Source organism: Hordeum vulgare, chromosome 3H (assembly GCF_904849725.1).
Source record: "Hordeum vulgare subsp. vulgare chromosome 3H, MorexV3_pseudomolecules_assembly, whole genome shotgun sequence".
In the NCBI taxonomy this organism is placed as follows: domain Eukaryota; kingdom Viridiplantae; phylum Streptophyta; class Magnoliopsida; order Poales; family Poaceae; genus Hordeum; species Hordeum vulgare.
The window spans coordinates 599,506,719-599,530,631 of NC_058520.1; the positions used below are offsets into that span (position 1 = coordinate 599,506,719).

A 23,913-nucleotide genomic window follows, 5' to 3' on the forward strand; every position below is an offset into this window, starting at 1 on the left:
ACAAATACAATTTTGAACCAAGATAACCACGGAAATATCTGATTGTTGTAATGATATGAAGTACAACGAACTTTTCTCAAAAAAATCTGACCAAAACCATCAAGTGGAAATAAATCAATCACCATGTGTGACGTTGGAAACAAAGCAACAAGAACAAGAACAAAAAAATAGTTTACATCAACACCACAGCCTCTCTGCTCTTCTTTCATAGACCACATCCTCATTACTCTTCTCTCAAAGCACTGGATTTGCTGCTGCTGCTCAATAACCAAGGTATGTGCTTCCCTACTTTTGCTACTTTCTCAGATCATACGAGGAGCTTCCTGCAAATAAAAGGGAACAACGGTATTAGGCGCTTTAGAGAAGGTGTCGATTTCTAAGTGATGGTGGCAACGGAAATAATGGTGGCAAAGCAAGAAAGTAAAACAGCAAAAGCAAAGCAACTTGTAACCAACATGATTAAAACACTGTAGGCTAGGGAGATGGATGGTTGGTCATGGATGAGAGATATCATGTATTTAACTTGGGGCAAGGCACATAGAAAAGTAATGATCATCTAGGCAAATATCAAACATTAGGCATGTGTCCCAAGGTAGTCGTGCGTGCTTGCAATAAGAACTTGTACAACATCTTTTGTCCTACCATCCCGCTACCAACGGGGCCAAAAGGAACTTATGGAGATTAAGGTGCCCCTGTCAAAGAGCACGGGAACAAAACATTAACAATCAATGGATACATGGAATCCTCAAATTATAGTCCATCCCCTTTGGTGTCCCAAGTTGTCACCATTGGGATCGTCGGTTCCGGACTATAATTGGTGCATACAACTCATAGATAGGATCAAGAACACAAATATACTCATGAAAACATAATGGGTTCAGATCTGAAATCATGGCACTCGGGCCCAAAGTGACAAGCATTAAGAGCAACAAGTAGTAGCAAAGATGATAAAGACTATAGTAGATGATAGGCAACGTGCCCCTAACAATCTGATGAACTATTACATGATCTAACTCATCCAATCCCTACCACCCCCTTCGCCTACAGCAGGGAATTACTCACACATGAAAGGGAAAGTCATGGAAGGGTGATGGAGTGGTGATGGTGATGACGATGGCGACGATTTCCCCTCTCCGGAGGCCAATACAGCCTCCAGATTAGCTCTCCTGGAGAAGAACCGAGGGTGGTGGCATGTGGACGTTATCTCTTCGTCTAGTCCCATGTCGTTATTCCCTACCATGTTGACGTCCTCATCATCATCATCTTCACTTATCCACCGAGTATAGTCATCCATGAAACCATTGATCAGCAAGTGGGCCTTCAAACTGCCACGATCAAAAGGGTCCAAAATTACTCCTTGTGTGCATCTTGTACACGGACATCTAATCCCAGTCTGTTTATTTGCATACATGTCCATCACCACGGATTGCAAGTATCGCTCCACCTTCCTTCCACTTACCTTCATGACTGCATGGTATAACAAGAAAAAGGGTGATAAACAAAATGCATTCATGCATCAAAGTCATATAAAAATTTGGCATGATCTTGCCTAAAAATAAGACATATTGAGTTTTCTCAAAATTCGCCAAAACAGAAATAAATCGACATTTTGGCAAAACATAAGCAACTCACGGGGCATGTCACACACACAAATCCCTTCATATCGCAAACACACATATTCCCATTATTGAAGTGCACAAACTTTTGCTCATGTATATCCCAAGAGAGATTATGCATGGCTACATAAATAGCTAGATCTAGTTGTTGTGAGGAGAGATGACTCTAGCTAACTAGTGGAGAGGGAGAGAGATGATCTATCTAGATCTATATGTATGGAAGGAGCGAAAGACAAATAAACGTGGAAGATAGAGTTAGAAGAGGTCATTTATGGAGGAGAATTAGGGTGGAGGGGGCATTAATGGGGAGAGAAGAGAGGTACAAGGAAGAAAGTAGAAGTGCAACAATGGTAGAGAAGTGACTTGGAGAGAGGAGAGGAGAAAGGAGGGGAGAGGGCAAAGGAGGGGGGAGGGGAGAGAGGGGGTGTGGGTTAAAAGCTGCCACCAGCCACGCGTAGTAGTAGCGCTGCTTTCCAAAGGGCGCTACTTCTAATGGTCTTAGTAGTAGCGCTTTTCTGGAGCAACGCTACTGCTAAGTGGGGCCAATAAAAGTAGCATTGATTCCAGCTGAGCGCTATTGATATTCTACTTAGCAGTAGTGCTTTTTACTATTGTTGGTAGGCTCATTGGGTCCCGTTTAGCAGTAGCGCTTGGCACAGCGAGCGCTAATGCTAAGTAGCGGCACCACGTGCTATATTCCAGCGCTACTAACAGGGTCCTACATGTAAGGTTTTTCCTACTAGTGCGAGGAGATCATCAACACGGATGTCTTCGTCCTCTAATAGATCTTCGCTTTTGGAAGAGTCGTTCTGCATGCCAATCCGGCCAGCCACCTCGACTAGGTCACGAACTTCACCCCTGGTCAAGAAGCCAGGTTCGGGAGCCTAGAGTTCACCACTAACCCCCGAAGAGACCTTATATTAACAAGACTTTTAGCTCCTCTCGAGGAACTGATGACAAGATGATGTACATACTTCTCGCTCCTTGTTGGTTACCCCAAGTGGAAGGTTGAGATGTAGTCAGCAGCAAGTTTTCCCTTACACGGAGACTGTAAGGTTTATCGAACCAGGAGGACTCCTAGGATCAACAAGTAGGTGTCTCCCACCCTAGCGCTAGCAGAAGACGTGGACCTGCACACACACAAATAACCTTGCTCCCAACGAGTACAGAGAGGTTGTCAATCTCTCCGGCCTTGTAGTTTACAAAGGATCAAAACACAAGCGGGAATAGTAGTAGTGATTGCAACGAGAAAGTAAATGAAAGTAGTAAATGATGGAGGTGTAAGCAATGGTGGTGATATGGACCGGAGTCACATGATGTTCACTAGTGATGTCTCTCTCCCAAGAGGCGATAAACAACTACCCTTGGGTAAACACATTACATCTTGGCAATTGACAGAATTATGAACGCACCGCAATGCTAATTATGCTACTTCAAAGTTAGAGGCTCAATAGTAATGGGCAGTGCGCCAAGACAAGTTGACCGTTTATTCATCAGCATCTACTTACAAATCATCCACCTTGATATATCTATCCAGAACATCTCGCTGGTATTAAGTTGCGAGCCCCACCCAAAGTGTAAACTCAAAGCAACGGACAACTGCATTAACGAACTATGTGTAAGGTAAACAATCCCTGCAACCATGGTCACAAGCACCGTTTTTTTTATCCCTGGTGGAAACATCACATCCCCTAGTCTCATGTTTATGTCACTCAAGCTAGACATCAGGGGGCATGAACCCACAATCATGCATAACGCTCCCTCTTGGAGTTGCAATCTACTACTCGGCCAAAGCAATACAAAGCAACGGAGAACATGCATGAATCACTAAAGAACATAATATAAAAGGATAATCAAATATATAACTCATAACAATCTGAACATAATCTCATAATCCATCGGATCCCATCAAACCGAGCATAGCAATAGCATGAAAATTACATAGGTGCCTTGATCATGTAAGGCAGCTCACAAGGACTAATCATGGAAGCACAAGATTGGAGAGAAGACATCACATAGCTACTGGTCATGGACTCATGGTCCAAGGAGGACTACTCACGACATGTCCGGGAAGCGTCCATGGCGGTGGAGAAGCTCCTGGAGGTCAATCCTCCCACTGGTAGGGTGCCGGGAACAGGTTTTCGGACGCTCCCGATCTCGGAAGCGCTGCCGTGGCGGAACGATGGAGAAATTTGCGATTCTGGATCCCGTATAGGGTTTTCCTCGTCGAGGGGTAAATATAGGCGAAAGGAGGGCACCAGAGGGCATGGGACCCACCCAGGTGGCCTCTTGGCGCGGCCTAGGGGTGGGTCGCGCCCACAGGTCTCCAGGGTGGCCCCTGGACCCCCTCTGGCCCCCTTTCGTGCTTCGTGAAGCTTCTGGTGCGCTGATTTTTATATATTTTTCTCGTGATATTTGGGGCTTCGGAAGATTGGGTAAAAGCCCGTGCAAAAAACACATCAGCAGACAGAAATTGGCACCGGGGGTACTGAGTTAGTAGGTTAGTTAGCTCTGGTCCGATCTGCTTTCTATCAACAGCAAGCTCGGCGCTGTCAGAGTAGAGAAGTTCGAGCAAAGGCATACAACATGGGAAAACTCATCCTACGCCTGCCCGAGAAGGAGAAGCATAAACTTCACCCAAAATGGGGGAGGTCCCTTTTATAATTGAGGAAGTCTTAACAGGAGGAGCTTATCGCCTGCACATCTCGAAGGACAACCGCCTCGAGCCGAACCCGTGGAATGCAGCTCGTCTTCGGCGTTTTTACGGCTAGACCAAAGTCATTACCTTTTTTCCATCATTGTTTTTTTCCTTCTTTGCCCAATTTTTTTATTTTCCTTTGTAGGGCTTAGTAGTTGGTCCCGGGGAGTGTTCGGCTTAACCGAAGTGCCTCAAGAATTTATCAAAACATCTTGTTAAACGGGATGATCCAATAGCACCTCGGGGCTTCCTTAAGAAGTCTTTCAATGTATTCTACATACCTACTTGTTTATATATACACTTCGATTCAAACATCGATTACTGCCATTTTATGCATAAGTTGGACTTAAGATTTTTGCAATGCTAGGTTGTCTAGCTCCTGTGCTCACTCTATACGTTCCCGATATGTTCGGTTAGAGAGTAGAGGGAGCACCGCTACCACTAGTAGGAAAAATCTTATAGGTAGGAGGCTAGTAGTAGCGCTGGAATATGGCACGCGCTGCTGCTACTTAGCAGTAGCGCTGGATCTGACAAGCACTACTGTTCATGGGTGTAGCAGTAGCGCTGGATTTGTAAACAGCGCTACTGCTAAACATGGCCCGACAAGCCCACCGACGGTAGTAGTAGTAGCAGAGTGCAGTTGGGAAAAGCGCTACTGCTAAGTAGAATAACAGTAGCGCTCTCGGGGAATCAGCGCTACTAGTACGCGTGCTCCTGTGTCGGCTACCAAATCCCCTAACTCTCCCTCCACTCCTTCCCTCTCCCCCTCTCCCCGCGCGCTCCTGTGTCATCGCCGCCGCCCGCCGGAGCCCACCATACCCGTCTCGGCGCGCGCCTTTGACCCCCCCTACCCTGCCACTCCGGTAAGCCCCCCACCCCTCCTCCCCATGCCTCTATCCCTCGCGTCGGATGCCCCCGCCCCCTCCTCTCCATACCTCTGTCCCACGGGTCGGACGCCCCCGCCCCCTCCTCCCCATGTTGTGGTGTAGTTAGAGATCAGGAGAAGAAGAGGAGGATAAGAAAAGGAATAAGAAGAGGAGGAGAAGTAGAAGAGGAGGAGGAGGAGAAGAAAAGGAAGAAGAAGAGAAAGAGGAGAAGAAGAAAAATATTTAGAATTTACTTTATTTTATTTTTGTCATTTAATTGCTATAAATTGTTATTAGGTTATTTCTAGATTATTAGGGTTAGTAATATTTAGAATTAGGTTAGGGTTAGAAGAAGAAGCAAGATGAACAAAAAGAAGAAAATAAGAAAAGGAAAAATGAAAATAAGAAGAGGAGGAGAAGAAAAGAAGAAGAAGGAGGAGAATAAGAATAGGAGGAGAGGAGGAGAAGAGGAAAAATTGAAGAAGAGGAGAAGTAGAAGAAAAGGAGAAGTAGAAGAAAAGGGGGAGAAGAAGAAGCAGAAAAAAGAAGAAGAAGAAGAAGAAGAAGAAGAAGAAGAAGAAGAAGAAGAAGAAGAAGAAGAAGAAGAAGAGGAGGAGGAGAAGAAAAGAAAGAGGAGAAGAATAAAATAATAATATGAAAAGGGAAAATAAGAAGAGGAGGAGAAGAAAAGAAGAAGAAGAAGGAGAATAAGAAGAGGAGGAGAGGGGAAGAAGAGGAAAAATAGAATAAGAGGAGAAGTATAAGAAGAGGAGCAGTAGAAGAAAAAGAGGAGAAGAAGAAGCAGAGAAGAAAAGAAGAAGAAGAAGAAGAAGAAGAAGAAGAAGAAGAAGAAAAAGAAGAAGAGGAGGAGGAGGAGGAGAAAAAAAGGAAGAAGAAGATGAGGAGAAGAAGAAATAGGCTAGCTAGTGTGCTAGGTTAAATCTATTTTTTTGTCATTTGATTCCTATTGGTATTAATTTTCCTTGCTAAGTTTGTGTTAATTAATCACATATTGTTTTTTGTTAATTAAGTACTCCGTTCAGTGATGTTGTTCGTTTCTGCCATGGTCACATGAATTAAAAATATCCTCAGTTTTGCCGGAATGTCCGAGTGGCCTATGTTTTGCCAGAATACTGATTCATTTCCGCTCCGGGAAATTTCACGCGTTCCATATTTCCACTTTTTAGCAAAGGCCATGCCGAAAATTTCCATGAATTTCGGCATGACTTGTGCTAGAAACTAGGACATATTGAGTGCCCAGGAATTGCCGGAAAGGGGAATGAATCAACATTCTGACCAAATATAGTCCCCTTTTATTATTCATGCTTCTGTTTATATATAGAAGTTCAATTCTTTCGATATAGTGTCACGGTTGTTGTTTATGCATTTACAAACATGTTCCACCGATTATAAGTTAAATTACCACAAGAAAACAGGAAATGTCTGACGATGATTATTGGGGGTGTGAATATTGCGGCGACTATAGGGGTTTGTGCGACATTCCTCACTTGCCAGACGACATGTTCTTCAACATCAAGCTTGACGAGACCTTCGAAGATTCTATGGTACGCAACGATGACAAGTGTTTTTTCGTAATTAAGCATGCATGACTTCTGTTTCTTTGGTTCAATGTGTAATTTCTGTTTTATACAATTCAACTAGTTCCTCCCTTGCCATGCAAGAAGATATGTGTTGGAGAGGCTCGATTTCGCAGACCACGAGAGTATGGAGACGAGGAGAGCTAACCTGAAGACTATACATGGTCACACATTTCTGATCAGAGTAATGAATTCAATTTTTCACACGGAAATAGGGTGCCCAAATTGCCAAGATCTTTGCAAGGCATATGGATTTCAGAAGGGTATGGAAATAACCTTCGATCTTCGTCCTGAAGATAATATGCCAGGCAACATCGATATTTGGGTGGTTGTCGATATGCTTCCTGTTTTACCTCCATGTGAGTTCCTCAACCGTATTTGTCAAGTAATTTGCATTCTATATTCAGAAATAGTTGGTGTTCATCCGTATACTAAATTTGTTAAGTTATAATTTACAGCTTCTTTCGGTGATTCGACTGAATTACGGAAATTAATTGACACGACACACTACACGTATGGATCACATCTACCTTGGGAGAAGAAGGATGTTCTTCTCTACTTTCTTTTTAGTGTCCTGGTTGGTACGAATAACTTCCTGTATAATTTGGGAATTGGTCCAAATTATACATTTTTACATGCCACTGGTGCATAGGTTGAGGGCGGATGACATTCGCCGAAATATCTTGGTAAGAGTTTGCTAATTAAGTACGCTCTACTATTGCACACCTTGTGTTGATTACATTGCTAACTAGGTTATTATTATGTTCTTCAAGAGCAACTGCCAAATGATGTAGTGCCTCTGTTGATGCACCCAGAAGGTCATATGAAAATTAAAAGTCCGTTGAGAGTTGAGTTTGATGCTCCATACTTGACTAACCGCAAATCAAAAAGGCACCAAATTGAAGCATGGAGAGAAATAAAGAAGGATTGCAAGCCACAAGTTGGAGACCGTTGGATCTCTATGCTTCATCACGTAGACATAGGTGTTATTCTGTTTTATGACATTATACCTAGGAGCGAGAATTGGGTCTTATGAGAGACAAGTTTTTCTGGTTTATATTAACTTGGCATGATCGATTAGGATGCATGCATATGATGACTATTATGATGTTTTTCTGTTTAATGAGATTTTAACTTGGTATATGATTAAGATGATGGTGAGTTGTTAGATGAGTCCGTAAGATGATGATGACTTATATGACATGACTTTTGTGCCATGATTTGTGTGTATCCCTATTTTCGAGATTTGATGATATTTGTGTTGGATAACGATATATATGTTGGATAATGATGATAATGGTATAAATGACGAGACTACTTTATGTGTATGATATGAAGAGAATAATGCATGTTTATTATGATACAATGAAACTATTGTCTAGAGCATGCACAAATACGTAGAGGGGGCATAAATACGATGGGAATTAAATATTAAAAGCAGGAATATTAGCAGTAGCGCTGGAATATTAGCAGTAGCGCTGGCTTAGTAGTAGCGCTTTATATATTCCAACGCTACTGCTAACATAGATACCAGTAGGGCTTTAAATCTAGTGCTACTGCTAATAGGTTAGTTGTAGCGCGTTAGCAGTAGCGCTGCCCCCAGCGCTACTGGTAAGGGAAAAACCAACGCTACTGCTAGGCTTTCTCCTAGTAGTGTGCGATTGTTATGACCGGTTCTCCCGGATCCATAGCTCAGACGGGTAAAGCCAAAAGCTAGCGTTTCTTTAGATACAACTTGGTCGGCTAGAATGATGCCCATCTAATCGGCACTTTTCGTCGCGTATAACAGTTGTCCATACTACATGGAGAAATGGATACTCCGACTATAGCTTATGTAGCAGCCCGGAAGAAGGAACCCATCAAGGAACTATTTTTCCGGAAGATCTTCCTTACATCTCGTCATAATATAACATAACCCCCCTATTTACTCTTTGTCTGTTAGCACCACATGGCCGGATTGCGTGCTTATCGGACTAATTCCTATTATCATAGGATACAAAGTACGAAACACTCCCCAGTTGTTAACAGGGGAGGTGGAAGTCGATGGCCGGTTAAAGACAATATTTTCAAAACATGAAGGGAAGTGCCTTAGCACACAAATATAACATTACATATGATCACACGTTTGTTGGCTGGTCGAGATGATCTATTATAGCATCTAAAGTGCAGTCCTCTTGCGACAGGCATGCGATGGGCATCACTTTATTGTACACCAGGTGTAGAGGAATTTCTTTCCCATCTGGCCCTGCCGGCTCAATGATACGTCCATTTTGCATCATGTTTTCACGTTGATATTTATTGCTTCTTTGGCTGTTGTTTCACTTCACGGTACTATTCTTATGCCTTTTCTCTCTTATTTTGCAAGGTTTACATGAAGAGGGAGAATACGAGCAACTGGAATTCTGGCCTGAAAGTGGAGCAAAGTTCAGATACCTATTCTGCACAACTCCAAACGCCGTGAAAATCAACGGATATTTTTTCCCAATATATAAAAAATACTGGACCGACGAAGTACCAGAGAGGAGGGCCAGGGGGTGGCCACAAGCCTGCACGGCGCAGCCACCCCCCCCCCCCCCATGCCGTGCCATGGGGGCTTGTGGGCACCCTGCTAGCCCACTTGCCCCCCTCTTTTGCTATATGGAGGGTTTCATCCAGAAAAAAATCAGAAGGGACCTTTTTCATGGTTTCGTCGCCGCCACGAGGCGGAACTTGAGCAGAACCAATCTAGAGCTCCGACAGGACGATCCTGCCGGGGAAACTTCCCTCCCGGAGGGGGAAATCGTCGCCATCGTCATCACCAACACTCCTCTCATCGGAGGGGACTCATCACCATCAATATCTTCATCAGCACCATCTCATCTCCAAACCCTAGTTCATCTCTTGTAACAAATCTCCGTCTCATGACTCCGATTGGTACTTGTAAGTTTGCTAGTAGTGTTGATTACTCTTTGTAGTTGATGCTAGTTGGATTATTTGGTGGAAGAGTTTATGTTCAGATCCTTGATGCTACTCATTACACCTCTGATCATGATTATGATTATGCTTTGTGAGTAGTTACTTTTGTTCCTGAGGACATGGGATAAGCCATGCTAATAATAGTCATGTGAATTTGGTATCTGTTCAGTATTTTGATATGTTGTATGTTGTTTTTCCTCTAGTGGTGTTATGTGAACGTCGACTACATAACACTTCACCATTATTTGGGCCTAGAGGAAGGCATTGGGAAGTGGTAAGTAGATGATGGGTTGCTAGAGTGACACAAGCCTAAACCCTAGTTTATGGGTTGCTTCGTAAGGGGCTGATTTGGATCCACTAGTTTAATGCTATGGTTAGACTTTGTCTTATTTCTTCTTTCGTAGTTGCAGATGCTTGCGAGAGGGGTTAATCATAAGTGGGATGCTTGTCCAAGTACGGACAGTACCCAAGCGCTGGTCCACCCACATATCAAACTATCAAAGTAACGAACGCGAATCATATGAACATGATGAAACTAGCATGACAGAAATTCCCGTGTGTCCTCGGGAGCGTTACTTTTGTTCCTGAGGACATGGGATAAGTCATGCTAATAGTAGTCATGTGAATTTGGTATTTGTTTGATATTTTGATGTGTTGTATGTTGTTTTTACTCTAGTGGTGTTATGTGAACGTTGACTAGATAACACTTCACCATTATTTGGGCCTAGAGGAAGGCATTGGGAAGTAGTAAGTAGAATATGGGTTGCTAGAGTGACAGAAGCTTAAACCCTAGTTTATGCGTTGCTTCGTAAGGGGCTGATTTGGATCCACTAGTTTAATGCTATGGTTAGACTTTGTCTTAATTTTTCTTTCGTAGTTGCGGATGCTTGCGAGAGGGGTTAATCATAAGTGGGGTGCTTGTCCAAGTAAGGGCAGTACCCAAGCGTCGGTCCACCCACATATCAAACTATCAAAGTAACTAACGTGAATCATATGAACATGATGAAACTAGCATGATAGAAATTCCCGTGTGTCCTTGGGAGCGTTTTTCCTTCTATAAGACTTTGTTCAGGCTTGTCCCTTGCTACAAAAGGGATTGGGCCACTTTGCTTCGCCGTTGCTACTTTTGTTACTTGATGCTTGCTACGGATCATCTCACCACGCCATCACTTGTTACCGACAATTTCAGTGCTTGCAGATATTTCCCTGCTGAAAACCACTTGTCAGATCCTTCTGCTCCTCGTTGGGTTCGACACTCTTACTTATCTAAAGGACGACGATTGATCCCCTATACTTGTGGGTCATCACTCAACGAGGGCCATGTGCTCTGGATCTAGACGGGCAAAGTGGGTCTTCACCATAGCCCACGCCTCTCGGGCTCCTTCTCAACAGGCCGAAGTCTTCCACAATTCAAAGCGGCTCCGTGCTCCTTTAAACAACTCGGAAAGCTAGGCCATCCCTTGCAGAGGGTTTTAGTTTTTCCATAAAGCCCGGACCATACTCCGCATAGCCTTTCGAGCCCGCTCATGAACAATGGAAAGTTCCTTCAACAGGTCCCCCCTAATGAACTGGCTTCTTCTTGTTAAGACTCTTTTCTGGCGCCACTTGTCAGATCCTTCTACTCCTTGTTGGGTTCGACACTCTTACTTATCAAAAGGACTACGATTGATCCCTTATACTTGTGGGTCATCAAGACTCTTTTCTGGCGCCGTTGTCGGGGAGTGAAGCGCCTTTGGTAAGTGGAACTCGGTAAGGAAACATTCATATAGTGTGCTGAAATTTATTGTCACTTGTCACTATGGATACTAATCCTTTGAGGGGCTCGTTCGGGGTATCTTCACCTCGAACGGAAGCACAAAGAGTTGCTCCTCAAGTTGCTGCACCTACTGAAAATATTTGCTTTGAATTTCCTTCGGGTATGCTTGAGAAAGTGTTGGCTAATCCTTTACAGGAGATGGAACATCACATCCAGACTTGCATCTGATCTATGTAGATGAAGTTTGTGGTTTATTTAAGCTTGCAGGTATGCCCGAGGATGAGGTCAAGAAGAAGTTCTTTCCTTTATCTTTGAAGGATAAGGCGTTGACATGGCATAGGCTATGTGGTGATACTGGATCATGGGACTACAATCGGTTGAAATTGGAATTTCATCAAAAGTTTTATCCTATGCATTTAGTACATCGTGATCGGAATTATATTTACAATTTTTGGCCTCGTGACAGAGAAAGCATCGCTCAAGCTTGGTGGAGTCTTAAATCAATGCTATATTCATGCCCCAATCATGAGCTCTCGAGAGAAATTATCATTCAGAACTTCTATGCTCGGCTTTCACATGACGACCGCACCATGCTTGACACTTCTTGTACCGATTCTTTTATGAAGAGAGATATTGACTTCAAATGGAATTTATTGGAGAGAATTAAATGCAACTCTGAAGATTGGGAGCTTGAAGCAGGTAAGGAGTCAGGTATGAATTTCACTTTTGATTGCGTTAAATCCTTTGTTGAGACAAATACTTTTTGTGACTTTAGCGCTAAGTATGGACCTGACTCTGAGATAGTAGCTTCATTGTGTGAATCCTTTGCTGCTCATATTGATCTCCCCAAAGAGAAGTGGTTTAAATTTCATCCTCCTTTAGAAGTCAACGTAGTTAAACCCACTCCAGTTGAAGAGAGAGTCATTGCCTATAATGATCCTGTGGTACCCAGTGCTTACATTCAGAAACCACCTTTCCCTGTTAGGATAAAGGATCATTCTAAAGCTTCAACTGTGATACGTAGAGGCTATATTAGAACACCTACACCCCGTGAGAAAATTAGAGTTGAACCTAGCATTGCTATTATCAAAGATCTTCTGTCTGAAGAAGTTGAGGGACATAATATTCACTTTTGTGAAGATGCTGCTAGAATTGCTAAACCTCACGCTAGAGACAAACATAGGCCTGTTGTTGGCATGCCTGTGGTTTCTGTTAAGATACGAGATCATTGTTATCATGGTTTATGTGACTTGGGTGCTAGTGTTAGTGCAATACCTCAATCCTTATACGATGAAGTCAAAGATGAGATTGCACCTGTTGAGATAGAACCTATAGATGTCACTATTTAGCTTGCCAATAGAGATACTATCTGCCCTGTGGGAATTGTTAGGGATGTTGAAGTCTTGTGTGGTAAAACGAAGTATCCTGCTGATTTCCTCATTCTTGCTACCGCTCAAGATAGCTTTTGTCCCATCATATTTGGCAGACCTTTTCTCAATACCGTCAATGCTCATATTGACTGTGAGAAGCAAACTGTCACTGTTGGCTTTGAAGGTGTGTCACATGAGTTCAATTTCTCTAAGTTTGGTAGACAACCTCATGAAAAGGAGTTGCCTAGTAGGGATGAAATTATTGCCTTAGCCTCTATTGTCGTGCCTCCTACTAATCCCTTAGAGCAATACTTGCTTGAGCATGAAAATGATATGCATATGGATGAAAGGGATGAAATAGATAGAGTTGTCTTAGAACAATATCCTATTCTTAAGAATAATCTGCCTGTTGAACTGCTTGGGGATCCACCCCCACCAAAGGGTGATCCTGTGTTCGAGCTTAAACAATTGCCTGATACTCTTAAGTATGCCTATCTTGATGAAAAAGAGATATATCTTGTCATTATTAGTGCTAGCCTCTCAGAGCATGAAGAAAAGAAGTTACTAAAAACTCTGAGGAAGCACCATGCTGCTATAGGATATACTCTTGATGATCTTAAGGGCATTAGTCCCACTCTATGCCAGCACAAGATCAAAACTGATCCTGAATTCAAACCAGTTGCTGATCATCAAAGGAGATTGAATCCTAAGATGAAAGAAGTAGGAAGAAAAGAAATACTAAAGCTCCTGGAAGCGGGTATTATCTATCCTGTTGCTCATAGCGATTGGGTGAGTCCGGTGCATTGCGTTCCTAAGAAAGGAGGCGTCACCGTTGTCCCTAATGATAAGGATGAGTTGATCCCACAGAGGATTATTACTGGCTATAGGATGGTGTTTGATTTTAGGAAGTTGAATAAAGCCACTAGGAAAGATCATTACCCTTTGCCTTTTATCGACCAAATGCTAGAAAGGTTGTCCAAACACACACATTTCTGCTTTCTAGACGGTTATTCTGGTTTCTCCAAAATACCAGTTGCACAATCTGATCAGGAGAAAACCACTTTCACCTGCCCTTTCGGTACCTTTGCTTATAGACGTATGCCTTTTGGCTTGTGTAATGCACCTGCCACCTTTCAAAGATGTATGATGGCTATATTCTTTGACTTTTGTGAAAAGATTGTTGAGGTTTTCACTGATGACTTCTCCATTTACAGGTCTTCCTTTGATGATTGCCTCAGCAACCTTGATCGAGTCTTACAGAGATGTAAATACACCAATCTTGTCTTGAATTGGGAGAAGTGCCACTTTATGGTTAATGAAGGCATCGTCTTATGACATAAAATTTTTGAAAGAGGTATTGAAGTTGATAAGGCTAAGGTTGATGCAATCGAGAAAATGCCATACCCCACAGATATCAGAGGAATAAGAAGTTTCCTTGGTCATGCTGGTTTCTATAGAAGGTTCATCAAAGACTTCTCTAAGATTTCTAGGCCTCTTACCAATCTCTTGAAAATGATATCCCTTTTGTCTTTGACGATGATTGTGAGGAAGCCTTTGAAATACTTAAGAGGGCTTTGGTAACTGCACCTATTGTTCAACCACCTGATTGGAACTTGCCTTTTGAGATCATGTGTGATGCTAGCGATTATGTTGTTGGTGTTGTTCTAGGGCAAAGAGTTGATAAAAAGTTGGATGTTATTCACTACGCTAGTAAAACTCTAGACAGAAACTATGCCACTACGGAGAAGGAATTTTTAGCAGTCGTATTTGCGTGTGAAAAGTTCAGGTCTTACATAGTTGATTCCAAAGTCACTATTCACACTGATCATGCTGCTATTAAGTACCTTATGGAGAAGAAGGACGCTAAACCTAGACTTATCAGATGGGTTCTCTTGCTACAAGAATTTGATCTGCACGTTGTTGACAGAAAGGGTGCTGATAACCCAGTAGCAGACAACTTGTCTAGGTTGGAGAACATTCTTGATGACCCACAACCTATTGATGATAGCTTTCCCGCTGAGCAATTGAATGTCATCAATGCTTCACGTAGTGCACCGTGGTATGCTGATTATGCGAACTATATCGTTGCCAAATACATACCACCTAGTTTCACGTACCAACAAAAGAAGAAATTCTTCTTTGACTTGAGACACTACTTTTGGGATGATCCTCACCTTTATAAGGAAGGAGTAGATGGTGTCGGGGATATACCCCGCAGTGTAACCCGCCTTGGAGTATGACCTGCCAAGGACTTGGCGACTCACCGGCGACTCAGCAGTGACCTGGCGGGCGACTCATACTTGTCCCCACAGGCGACTTAGATAAATGACGAAGGCCCAAGGCCCGGCGTACACCCTGGCATAAGGCGGCTCATATTGAGGCCAGGAGGGCCAGCTCACAAGAGAAGGCCCAAGAAGAGGAGAGACTCCCTCACAAAGGAAACAAGACCCGGATTAGGATTCAAGAGAGACTAGTCCAATTCCTACTCCTAGTAGGACTCTACATGTAAACCTATCCCTTCCACCTATATAAGGAGGGGTAAGGCGCCCCAAGAGGGACATGATTCACAACTTACATCTAGACAAGACAAATCATGAGATAGATAGATTAGACACCCACGAGATTAGAGGTGGCGAGTCTGCACCCTTGTAATCGAGATCATCGTCTTCATCAATGAAACACAAGCAGGACGTAGGTTTTTACCTCCATCGGAGGGGCCGAACCTGGGTAAACTCGCGTCTCTCGATTCCGACCAACCCCTCTCAAGCCGCCACATGGTTGCGATGGCCTCACACCTAAGTTCTCTCACGAAAACATCTACCGTGACAAAACCACGACAGTTAGCGCCCATCGTGGGGCTAATCGCACGATGATATTGTGTTCTTGAAGGGATCTCTACTATGGATCGAGAAGTTCACAGTTCGTCCAGTGAAGAAGAGCCGGCATTGATCAACTTTGGATAGAGCCGCCAAATTTATCGATCAACCACACCAACAGATGGAGGAGAAGAAGAAAAAAGAATGTGGCCAAAATTGATTGCAAAAGGGGTTAAGAATGCCGTTTGTCTGTCATCATCGTTCTGCAATTTGTCAAATCATAGCAAGTCGCGAGACCGACAGGAAGTTTTCTCTTTGCAACCGGTGCAGGAAACCGCCGAGCCTAGGCTCGTTTTCCGGATCTGAGTCGAACTCTGTCATAGTCACGCATCGCCAAGTCAAAAAGAACACGGCCATGTTTCCCAGTCCAATATGGGATCGAGTCCTGAGGTAACAAGGTGTGTGTGGTGTATCCAAAAACCGAGGAAACGTTGGATCATGCCAAGACCCAAGGTTGCATTAAGAAAGCACTATCATATTGAAACTAGGATGGCTGTTTCCCACGTGAAGCCCTTGGCATCAAATGGACCAGCTACTATTTTATTCCATGGCCGGCTGTGCTCAGATGCAGCCTCAATGCAGCCTCAGTAAATTTGTGAAATCTACGGCAGATTATGTTCCCTAACCGATCCGAAGATCAATTTTCGCTGCAACACTGCATTGCTGATCTGGCTGCATGGACGCGGTGGCCTCGCCTTGATCCGCCGCATCCGCTTACAACGATGGCGACGGTACCCGGGCTCTGTTCGACAGCCGCCACTCCCATCACATGACGCTGACTCGCCCGTGCCAGGCTGGCTTCACCTCCGCGCTTACCCTGCCTTCGTTGCGCGTCCAAGTCGCTGACACCCGCCGCACCTACCATCGTCGCCACGCCACACGACGCTGACTCCCGCGCCGCATCAGCTGGCTCCGCTGCACTGCATGCGTCATGCCAGCGTGTTGCACGTGAAGGAGGTCTTGGACAAGAGCTGGCCTGACCGTCATCATCGCTGGGCCGCCCTGCCCGCTGGCCTCCCGCGGCGCCCTCGGATGGCCTGGTCCTTCGCGCCGTATGATGTGGATAATCAGGACGCCACTGGGGCATGCAGGACATCGGATATTGGCTTCATTAGACACTCCCAAGGGTGTTTGTACGCTCTGCACGTATTCTGATGATGATCTCAGCAGTGTCCGCGTCATTCGTAAAACAGGTGTTATCTATCTTATTTACGTTTTACAGCACGTATTATATTATTCAAAAACAATTATTCTTTACAATATTTTTAATTCCAGGACAATTATTCACTACAAAGGTAACATCTCCGTTAATAAAAACACCAGAGGGCAGATCCAACTCACCATCTCAGCCATCTAATCATGTAATCAACGGTTTAGAAACATTGTTAACGAAACTAACCAGGTTTCCTTAGCGCTAATTGCCCACCCACGCCGTTAAGCCCCGATCCAACCCCCCGCGCTCCGCCCGCCTCGCTCGCCCTCGCCCTCGCCCCAGCGAGGTCCCGCGGGTCGAGGGACTGCGCCGGCCGCCGCTCCCACTACGCGGCCGCTCGTACGACCGCGACGGCGAGGCCGCCTCGGGGCGATGCCGCGGCGCGCTCTGCGACCGCGCCTGCTTGGCGCGCGACGACTCCGTGTTGGCCATGTAGCTCGCGCCATGGGCCTTGCCGTGGTGGCGCGCGTTCGCCTCGGACCCCGCCGTGGAGAAGGAGGCCGAGTAGTGCTCCTCCTCGAACCGGCCGCTGAACGTCCGCACGCTCAAGTCCGACGTCATCCCCGACGGCCCCGGCGACGCCTTCTGGTCGTAGTACAACTCCGCCTTCGCCGGCGTCGAGCAGCATCTGCTGCGTCGTGCGCCGCTGTCCATCCCCCCCCCCCCCCCCCCCCCGACGCCCTTCCCATTCTCCTCCGAGCCCCTGTTGGCCGCCTCCTGCATTGCCAACGACAGTGGCTTCCGGGGGAGCAGTAGTGATGCTGCGGCGACCGGCGGCGTGCCGCCCTCGAGGAGCCGCAGCCGCAGCCGCTCGGCGCGCGCGACTCTGTGCGGCGACGAGCGCCTGGATGCGGCGGAGCGTCATGTCCGCCTGCCGCCTCACCAGCTGCCCCCGCACGATGGCCTGCAGCTTCACCATCCCTCGCAGCGCGCACAGTGCCTTCCTCGCCTGCGCATGGGTTTCATTTCATCGCTCCCCATCAACCACGCCGCAGCTTCCATTTCATAGGGCGTACGAAGCGTCACGTACCAGGTACGATCGGAAGGCCGACTGAATCTTGACGGCCGCGGCTTCCTCGGCGTCACGGGCGGCGTCCTCCGGCGGCGCCGTGGGCGCGGTGCTCGTGACCTCGTGCGGCGCAGCATGCTGGTCCTGCACCTATAAGCAGGGAGATCAAAGATCCCCATGGATTATACCTTTGGCTGTGAAAGATGCGTTTGACATAATACAAGAGGTACTACTCGAATCAATACCCTAGATGGTTCGACCAAATCATTGTATTAATTTGGCTTTACTTTGTAGACCCTGAATCGGGAGTTTCTTCTTCGTGTATCATACTTGGAAATTTATAACGAGGTTGGTTGTTCCCAATACTGCATTTCATTGTGCAACCTTGATAAATTTTATTCTAATTAGCATGTATGTTTGTACTCCAGTGTTCGTATGTCACAGTAAAATGTAACAAAACTTCAGATTAGATAACCGTAAAGCGATGGGCACGAACATCACACATGTAAATGCAGTTTATTTTTCCTGGGTTCTTAACACAGTATTTATTTTGCTTCTTGCTTATAGCTTAACTTGGAATACTAGAAACATGCTAATAGTACTACTCCCTCCATTCCATGATATAAGTCTTTTTAGAGATTCCACTAGAGGACTACATACGGATGTATATAGACATACTTTAGACGATAGATTCATTCATTTTGCTCTGTATGTAGTCCCTTAGTGAAATCGTTTAAAAGACTTATATTTAGAAACGGAGGGAGTATGAAGCATGTGAAACAGGTTTCTTAATGATATATTACAAATCATAGCAGTCGCACCGGTATTAGCATGGATAACACTGATCAATAAAACTTATACTTGTACTGATGACCAGTTCTGCCTGCCTGTCACAACTTGCAAGTGTTCCTCTTGAAAACCGTGGTAGCTGCTGCGTTGCTTGCAGTACCTACCTCACAGACAGTACAATTTCACGTTGCGGGTCCTAAGTCTCATTAGGTCCAATGGTGGTCATTAAGCTAAGATGATTTATATATGTTTAGTTAAGATCTTTTGTTCTTTGGTGATATACTCTTTTGGTTGGTAAATAATTTGTAACCAGATAAAATGGGGAGGTTTGCTCATCGGGCTTTTCAAAAAGCATGCGGAGAGACTTTCACTTGATGTGCAATGGAGGCCACTTTACGAGACATTGATATAGACCCATTTCAAGAAGTACAGTTCTGAACACACACATATTTTCTGGTGTCGAAAGAACTATATGAATTAACATGGTGAATGTCATGTTTATTTCAGAAACATGGGCCCTGAGGGCTGGAAAGTAAGACAGCAACACTTCGAGACCATCACCAGCTTAGTACGTGCCTCTAGGACTTTCTTTCCTGAAGGTGCAGGTGCTGAGATTTGGTTGAAATGCAGGTTTGGCAGTTTCTGTTTGGCATATTCAGCACCAGTGTTTATTTTTCCTGGCATACTGCTGCATTTTTGCTTCTATGCTTCATTGTTTTTTCTTGATTCATTGGCATATTATCCGGTGAAAATGCTAATTGGTCAAAACCCTGTTAAAATCCAACTTGGGACCTATCTCCTTTGATGAACAGGCTCAACAAGAGAGGGAGACTAGATAACCTTTATTTATTCCTTTCCTTAACAAGATAACATAAAAAAAAGAATAAATAAGACGAGATTCGACCTCCCCCTACATATTTAATTTGTACTTGCACGCATCGCTTAACTGGAACTTTCCCAGCAATATTCACTAGCAAATTTTATCTTATTCCCTATATAAGTAGTTGTTATCTTGTCTCAACTATGGAACCAAAAAGTAAGGAATCATTGTTTTCTAATCAGCGACGGGGTAACACTTGCTATATCTTCTTGTACCGTTTATTGATGGAGAAATGGTGCTTAGCTACTCCCGAGTTTGGGTACATGCTTATTGGGTACATGCTAGATTATATGCAAGTTTGGGGACATGTACCATGCCCATGCAAGTTTGGGGCCTGACTTCTGAGACTCCCGAGTGCTATGCTACACCTCTGTTAGGTTAGAGACTTGAGCGTCATGATTGGGCTATTTTAGAGGTCTATGATGCGATTCTCACTGTCCTTTTTCCATGATAGGCCCAGTAGAATCTAAAAAAAATGATAAGCCCTATAGGGATATCCATATAAGCAGCTGAATGCTTGTGTTTTAGTTGCACTGTTTTTTTGTTCCTTGTGTTGCTACTATCAATGTTTTTTTTACTAGAGTGTAGGACCAATATATACCTCTTTTTGCCCTGAGCATGGAATGGAACAATAAAGTTGCATTGAGGCTCAATGATGGCAGCAGACTCTAACTTCCAAGCTTGAACATGACTTGACCATTCATCATATTCCAAGCTACCTACAGCAGTACACTGTCATGTAAACAGTCAAAAGTACAGTGTGCAGGTTTCTAAGATAGCTAGCATACCATAGTTTACCAAAGCATCAATCACACGTACTACAAGTGCTAGGAGAATACTATCATCAGTTCTTTCCTTTAGTAAGTACCTGTTAAAGAATTGTCAATGCTGAGACAAAAAAAACTTGCAAGTGCTGAAAGCAAATAAACTTTCAAATGATTAATAAGTAGAACTGGATGCAGTACGAATGTATGTTACCTGCAAGCTATGTGCACAAGTTCTGCAGCCTTTTCACGCATCTCTGGGCTGCCAATGGTGCTACCAGAAGATCCTGCAATAAAGAAACTGGGCACTGCTACCTGGACCTCCCATCTTTATATGATGGACGCAGTTCAGGTAAGCATGACATTACACCCTGCAATGCAGAATGAATGCGCAATAGAGTTACTTTTAGGTGCTCCTTCTCATCTCCTGCCAAAAGAACAGAATAACAGGGTATCAAGGGGACACTCGGGCAAAGAGAACAATGACAAAAATAAGAAAAACAACTTACTCACATACCCTAACACTTCAGTATCTCCCTTCACCGGAGTAGCGACCTGTCTCACTCTCACCCCCCCCCCCCCCCCCCCTCTGTGTGTGTGTGTGTTTGTGAGATTGCTGCTCCTCTTATCTTCTTGGATTGCAGGTCAGCACTGTCATGGAGTCGGCCGAGATCTCCCACTGTGTAGCTTGGATGGAATCTCCAGCAGATCTTGAATTGTGTGTGCTTGAGCTCTCTCTGCATTTGTTGCTTATCTTGGATTGCAGGTCAGCACTTCTCCTTATAACTAAATTGAACTAACTATTTGAAACATTTTTATTGAATGTACATATGTGAGAGTTGTGTGTCTTACAACTGGTGGGAATTTAAATGTGTAGATGAGGTTTCCGTGGTTATTCCTGGTGGCATTGCCGTTGTAAGCTTCGTCGGCTCTTTACATTTTTATCAGCATGATGTATGTGTTGTATTTCTGATTCAGTGGCTTTGCTACTATTTTAGCTTAATGACATCTTCCAGTTCCCAGCTATGCAAGTCTAATATACTTGCATATATTAGGTATAACACACGTATGACCCTATTTTGATACACTATCCCACTTATACATCTTAGTAAAAAAAATGATGTTCGGTCATTAGATTTAACAAACTGTCTTGATTATGTAAGATTCATGGATCGATTTGAGCCGGTGAGACACTTGCACTTCTTGAATGGAGATGGCTACTGATTGCACTGCATGTGGATACAAAGGAAAGAAGTTCAGGTATCTTTAACCATCACAATTTACTTCCCCTCTTTCTTTGGGTCACAATCTGATATAATTTGGCCAACAAACAGTTATGAAGCTTTTAGTTCATATGGTTTTCTACTTCCATTTTCTGATTGATGGATCTTATCCATAAAATAATGAGCCATCTTTATTTGCTGAATTGTACTGCATAATTGGTTTCTACACTCTTTAATTAGTGTATGACTTGCTCATATATTCATATCTAGCCAGGTTCCTGCAAATTGGGTTTAAGAGATGTCTACATCTAGGATCTAGCTGGGCTCCAACAAAAGAGATTCTTTGTTGTCCTCCTAGGTTTGTTGGCTACCTCGTTTATGTTTTTGCATGGGAATTTTTGTTTGTTCCTATGATGCTCATATCTAGCTAGATTTGTATGAACATTTTGTTGCCTTCCTTAGTTTGTTTGATACCTTATTTCTTTGGTGATGATGGGGGCAGATTTATCCGGAGTTCTTTTGCTATTTGCAGAGGAATCTTTTGTTCATTTCTTGATATAGATAAACCGAAACTGCTCCCTTTAGGCTATCTATATGGGTCTGAAGCGACCAACATTGCAATTAGCATATGTAGGCACGGATGGAGTAGCACATAAAGGAGATGCATGCTGTTCTAAATGGATACTTTTTCTCTTTGTTGGTTAGCTTCGCGAACCAATAATTCTTATAGCCACTAATCTGCTCACGCTATTCCTTATTGTACAATTTTCCATCCTACAGTAGTAGTAGACTTTCTCCGGTGCTAAGATGTTGATACCATGATGACATCTTTAGCTCATGTCTAATCTTGCCAGAACTAAGTTGGTTTATAAAATATTAAATTCCTTTGTATTTTTTATTATGAATCTAATGCTTTATTGATTTGTTTTTTGCTTCGACATGTTCTACAACAATATACGTAATAGGAATCTCTCTGAAGCGTAGTTCTATTTTAGGATAAGCCGCAAGAAAGTGAGTGGGGCAAAACTGTCGCCATTATCGATATACTCTTCCACCTACGATGCCCGCTGTAACTCCCATGGGTGGCCTTACCGCCATCATCAGTCCTTCAACTTGTCAAGATGAAAAGCAGCATGAATCCAAGAAGGAACAAATTAATTTTTTCCAAGACTGATTTGTTTTTTTTGTATCTTCGCTCCAAGTTTGTATCTCCACCATGTTCACTTGTATCATCCAAGAAAATTAGACATTCTGAAATCTTCATCGGATGTTTGATTCCATTTTTACTATAAAATAGACTAAATAGGCTATGACATTATCTTCTCTATGAAGAAGTTGTTCATCCAGTCGATTGTCCTTTATCTCTAACATGTACCTATACAATTGTGATTTTTACTTGGTGTGCTCGAACTTCACATGACATCCACAAAAGATAATTGATAGGTTTGTATTCCCCCTTTCCTCTTTTCTTTAGAGATAATAAGGCGGTCATCGAATAATATGATTTTAAATTTTTATACTCGCTTGAACTTCATGTTTGTGGACACGTGCGTTGCACGTGCACTGTTACTAGTGTTAATATGGAGATGAAGCACGTAGCAACATTTTTCTGAACCGGTATTCATCTGTGTTGCATTGCTCAAATGACTCGCGCACATGCTTAGAACGCAATGGTCAATTCGCTATCAGCTCCGGCTTACAATGATGCGGCCAACTCTCCTATCCACACATCAAGACGGTTTACAATGACGCGGCCAGCTGTCACGTCCGCGCAATCAAGATGGCTTACAACACTGCGACCGATTCTCGCGTCCATATCAAATCGCCAGACAGCTCTTGCATTCAACTCAACAGGGCGGTGCAGTGCTCCCCTATGCAAGCCAGCCAAAGACATGTGCAAAAGGTCGTCCCCATGATCCGGTTTACATCAACCCGCCGGTGCAGTGCTCGCTTAAACGAGCCGCCCAACAGACGGATGCAAGACGCCGCCTTCACGGTCCGAACGACATCAACATATCGGTACAGTGCTCACTCACGTGAACCGCTCAACAGACGTGCACAACCATCAGCATTATGCTGGCTTATGCCAAAGTCAAATATGAAGACTCTCAAGCCGCCTCCTTGAGTCGACTTAAGACTTGGGGGCTACATGGACATGGCTCGGCACGCTCAATTGGGATGAATAATTCAAGACCCACGGGTCATTACAGAAAAATTAAGCCACTTCCAGGGGCTGCTGCTTCATTGGCAGGCATTTTAAAGTCGCTCAAGAGGACGAGTCGCCATGATGCGCCGTTCAA

The 23,913-nt window shown here is 44.0% G+C and overlaps 1 protein-coding gene, 1 long non-coding RNA gene and 1 pseudogene across 2 annotated transcripts; 1 reads left to right on the plus strand and 2 right to left on the minus strand.

The window, feature by feature from the left end:
- Positions 1-17,129: 17,129 nt before the first annotated feature.
- Positions 17,130-19,430, minus strand: LOC123442190 (annotated as a pseudogene).
- A 300-nt stretch (positions 19,431-19,730) lies between these two features.
- Positions 19,731-20,669, minus strand: LOC123440969 (proteasome activator subunit 4-like). Its single transcript, XM_045117506.1, has 3 exons — positions 20,605-20,669; positions 20,415-20,494; positions 19,731-20,345 (listed from the first exon to the last, which is right to left on the minus strand). The coding sequence occupies exons 1-3, from the start codon at positions 20,643-20,645 to the stop codon at positions 20,044-20,046; spliced, it is 423 nt and encodes a 140-aa protein (XP_044973441.1). The 5' UTR covers positions 20,646-20,669; the 3' UTR covers positions 19,731-20,043.
- Positions 20,670-21,825: 1,156 nt separating this feature from the next.
- On the plus strand, positions 21,826-22,959 carry LOC123440970. The gene is made up of 2 exons (XR_006630387.1): positions 21,826-21,971; positions 22,579-22,959. It is a non-coding gene; the product is annotated as an uncharacterized LOC123440970 (long non-coding RNA).
- Positions 22,960-23,913: the final 954 nt, after the last annotated feature.

Coding starts and splice junctions, on each gene's coding strand:
- LOC123440969 (XM_045117506.1), bottom strand. CDS start 20,645: ATGCGTGAAAAGGCTGCAGAACTTGTGCACATAGCTTGCAG. Junction 20,495..20,604: donor CTTGTGCACATAGCTTGCAG/GTAACATACATT, acceptor ATTCTTTAACAG/GTACTTACTAAAGGAAAGAA. Junction 20,346..20,414: donor TGATGCTTTGGTAAACTATG/GTATGCTAGCTA, acceptor GTACTGCTGTAG/GTAGCTTGGAATATGATGAA.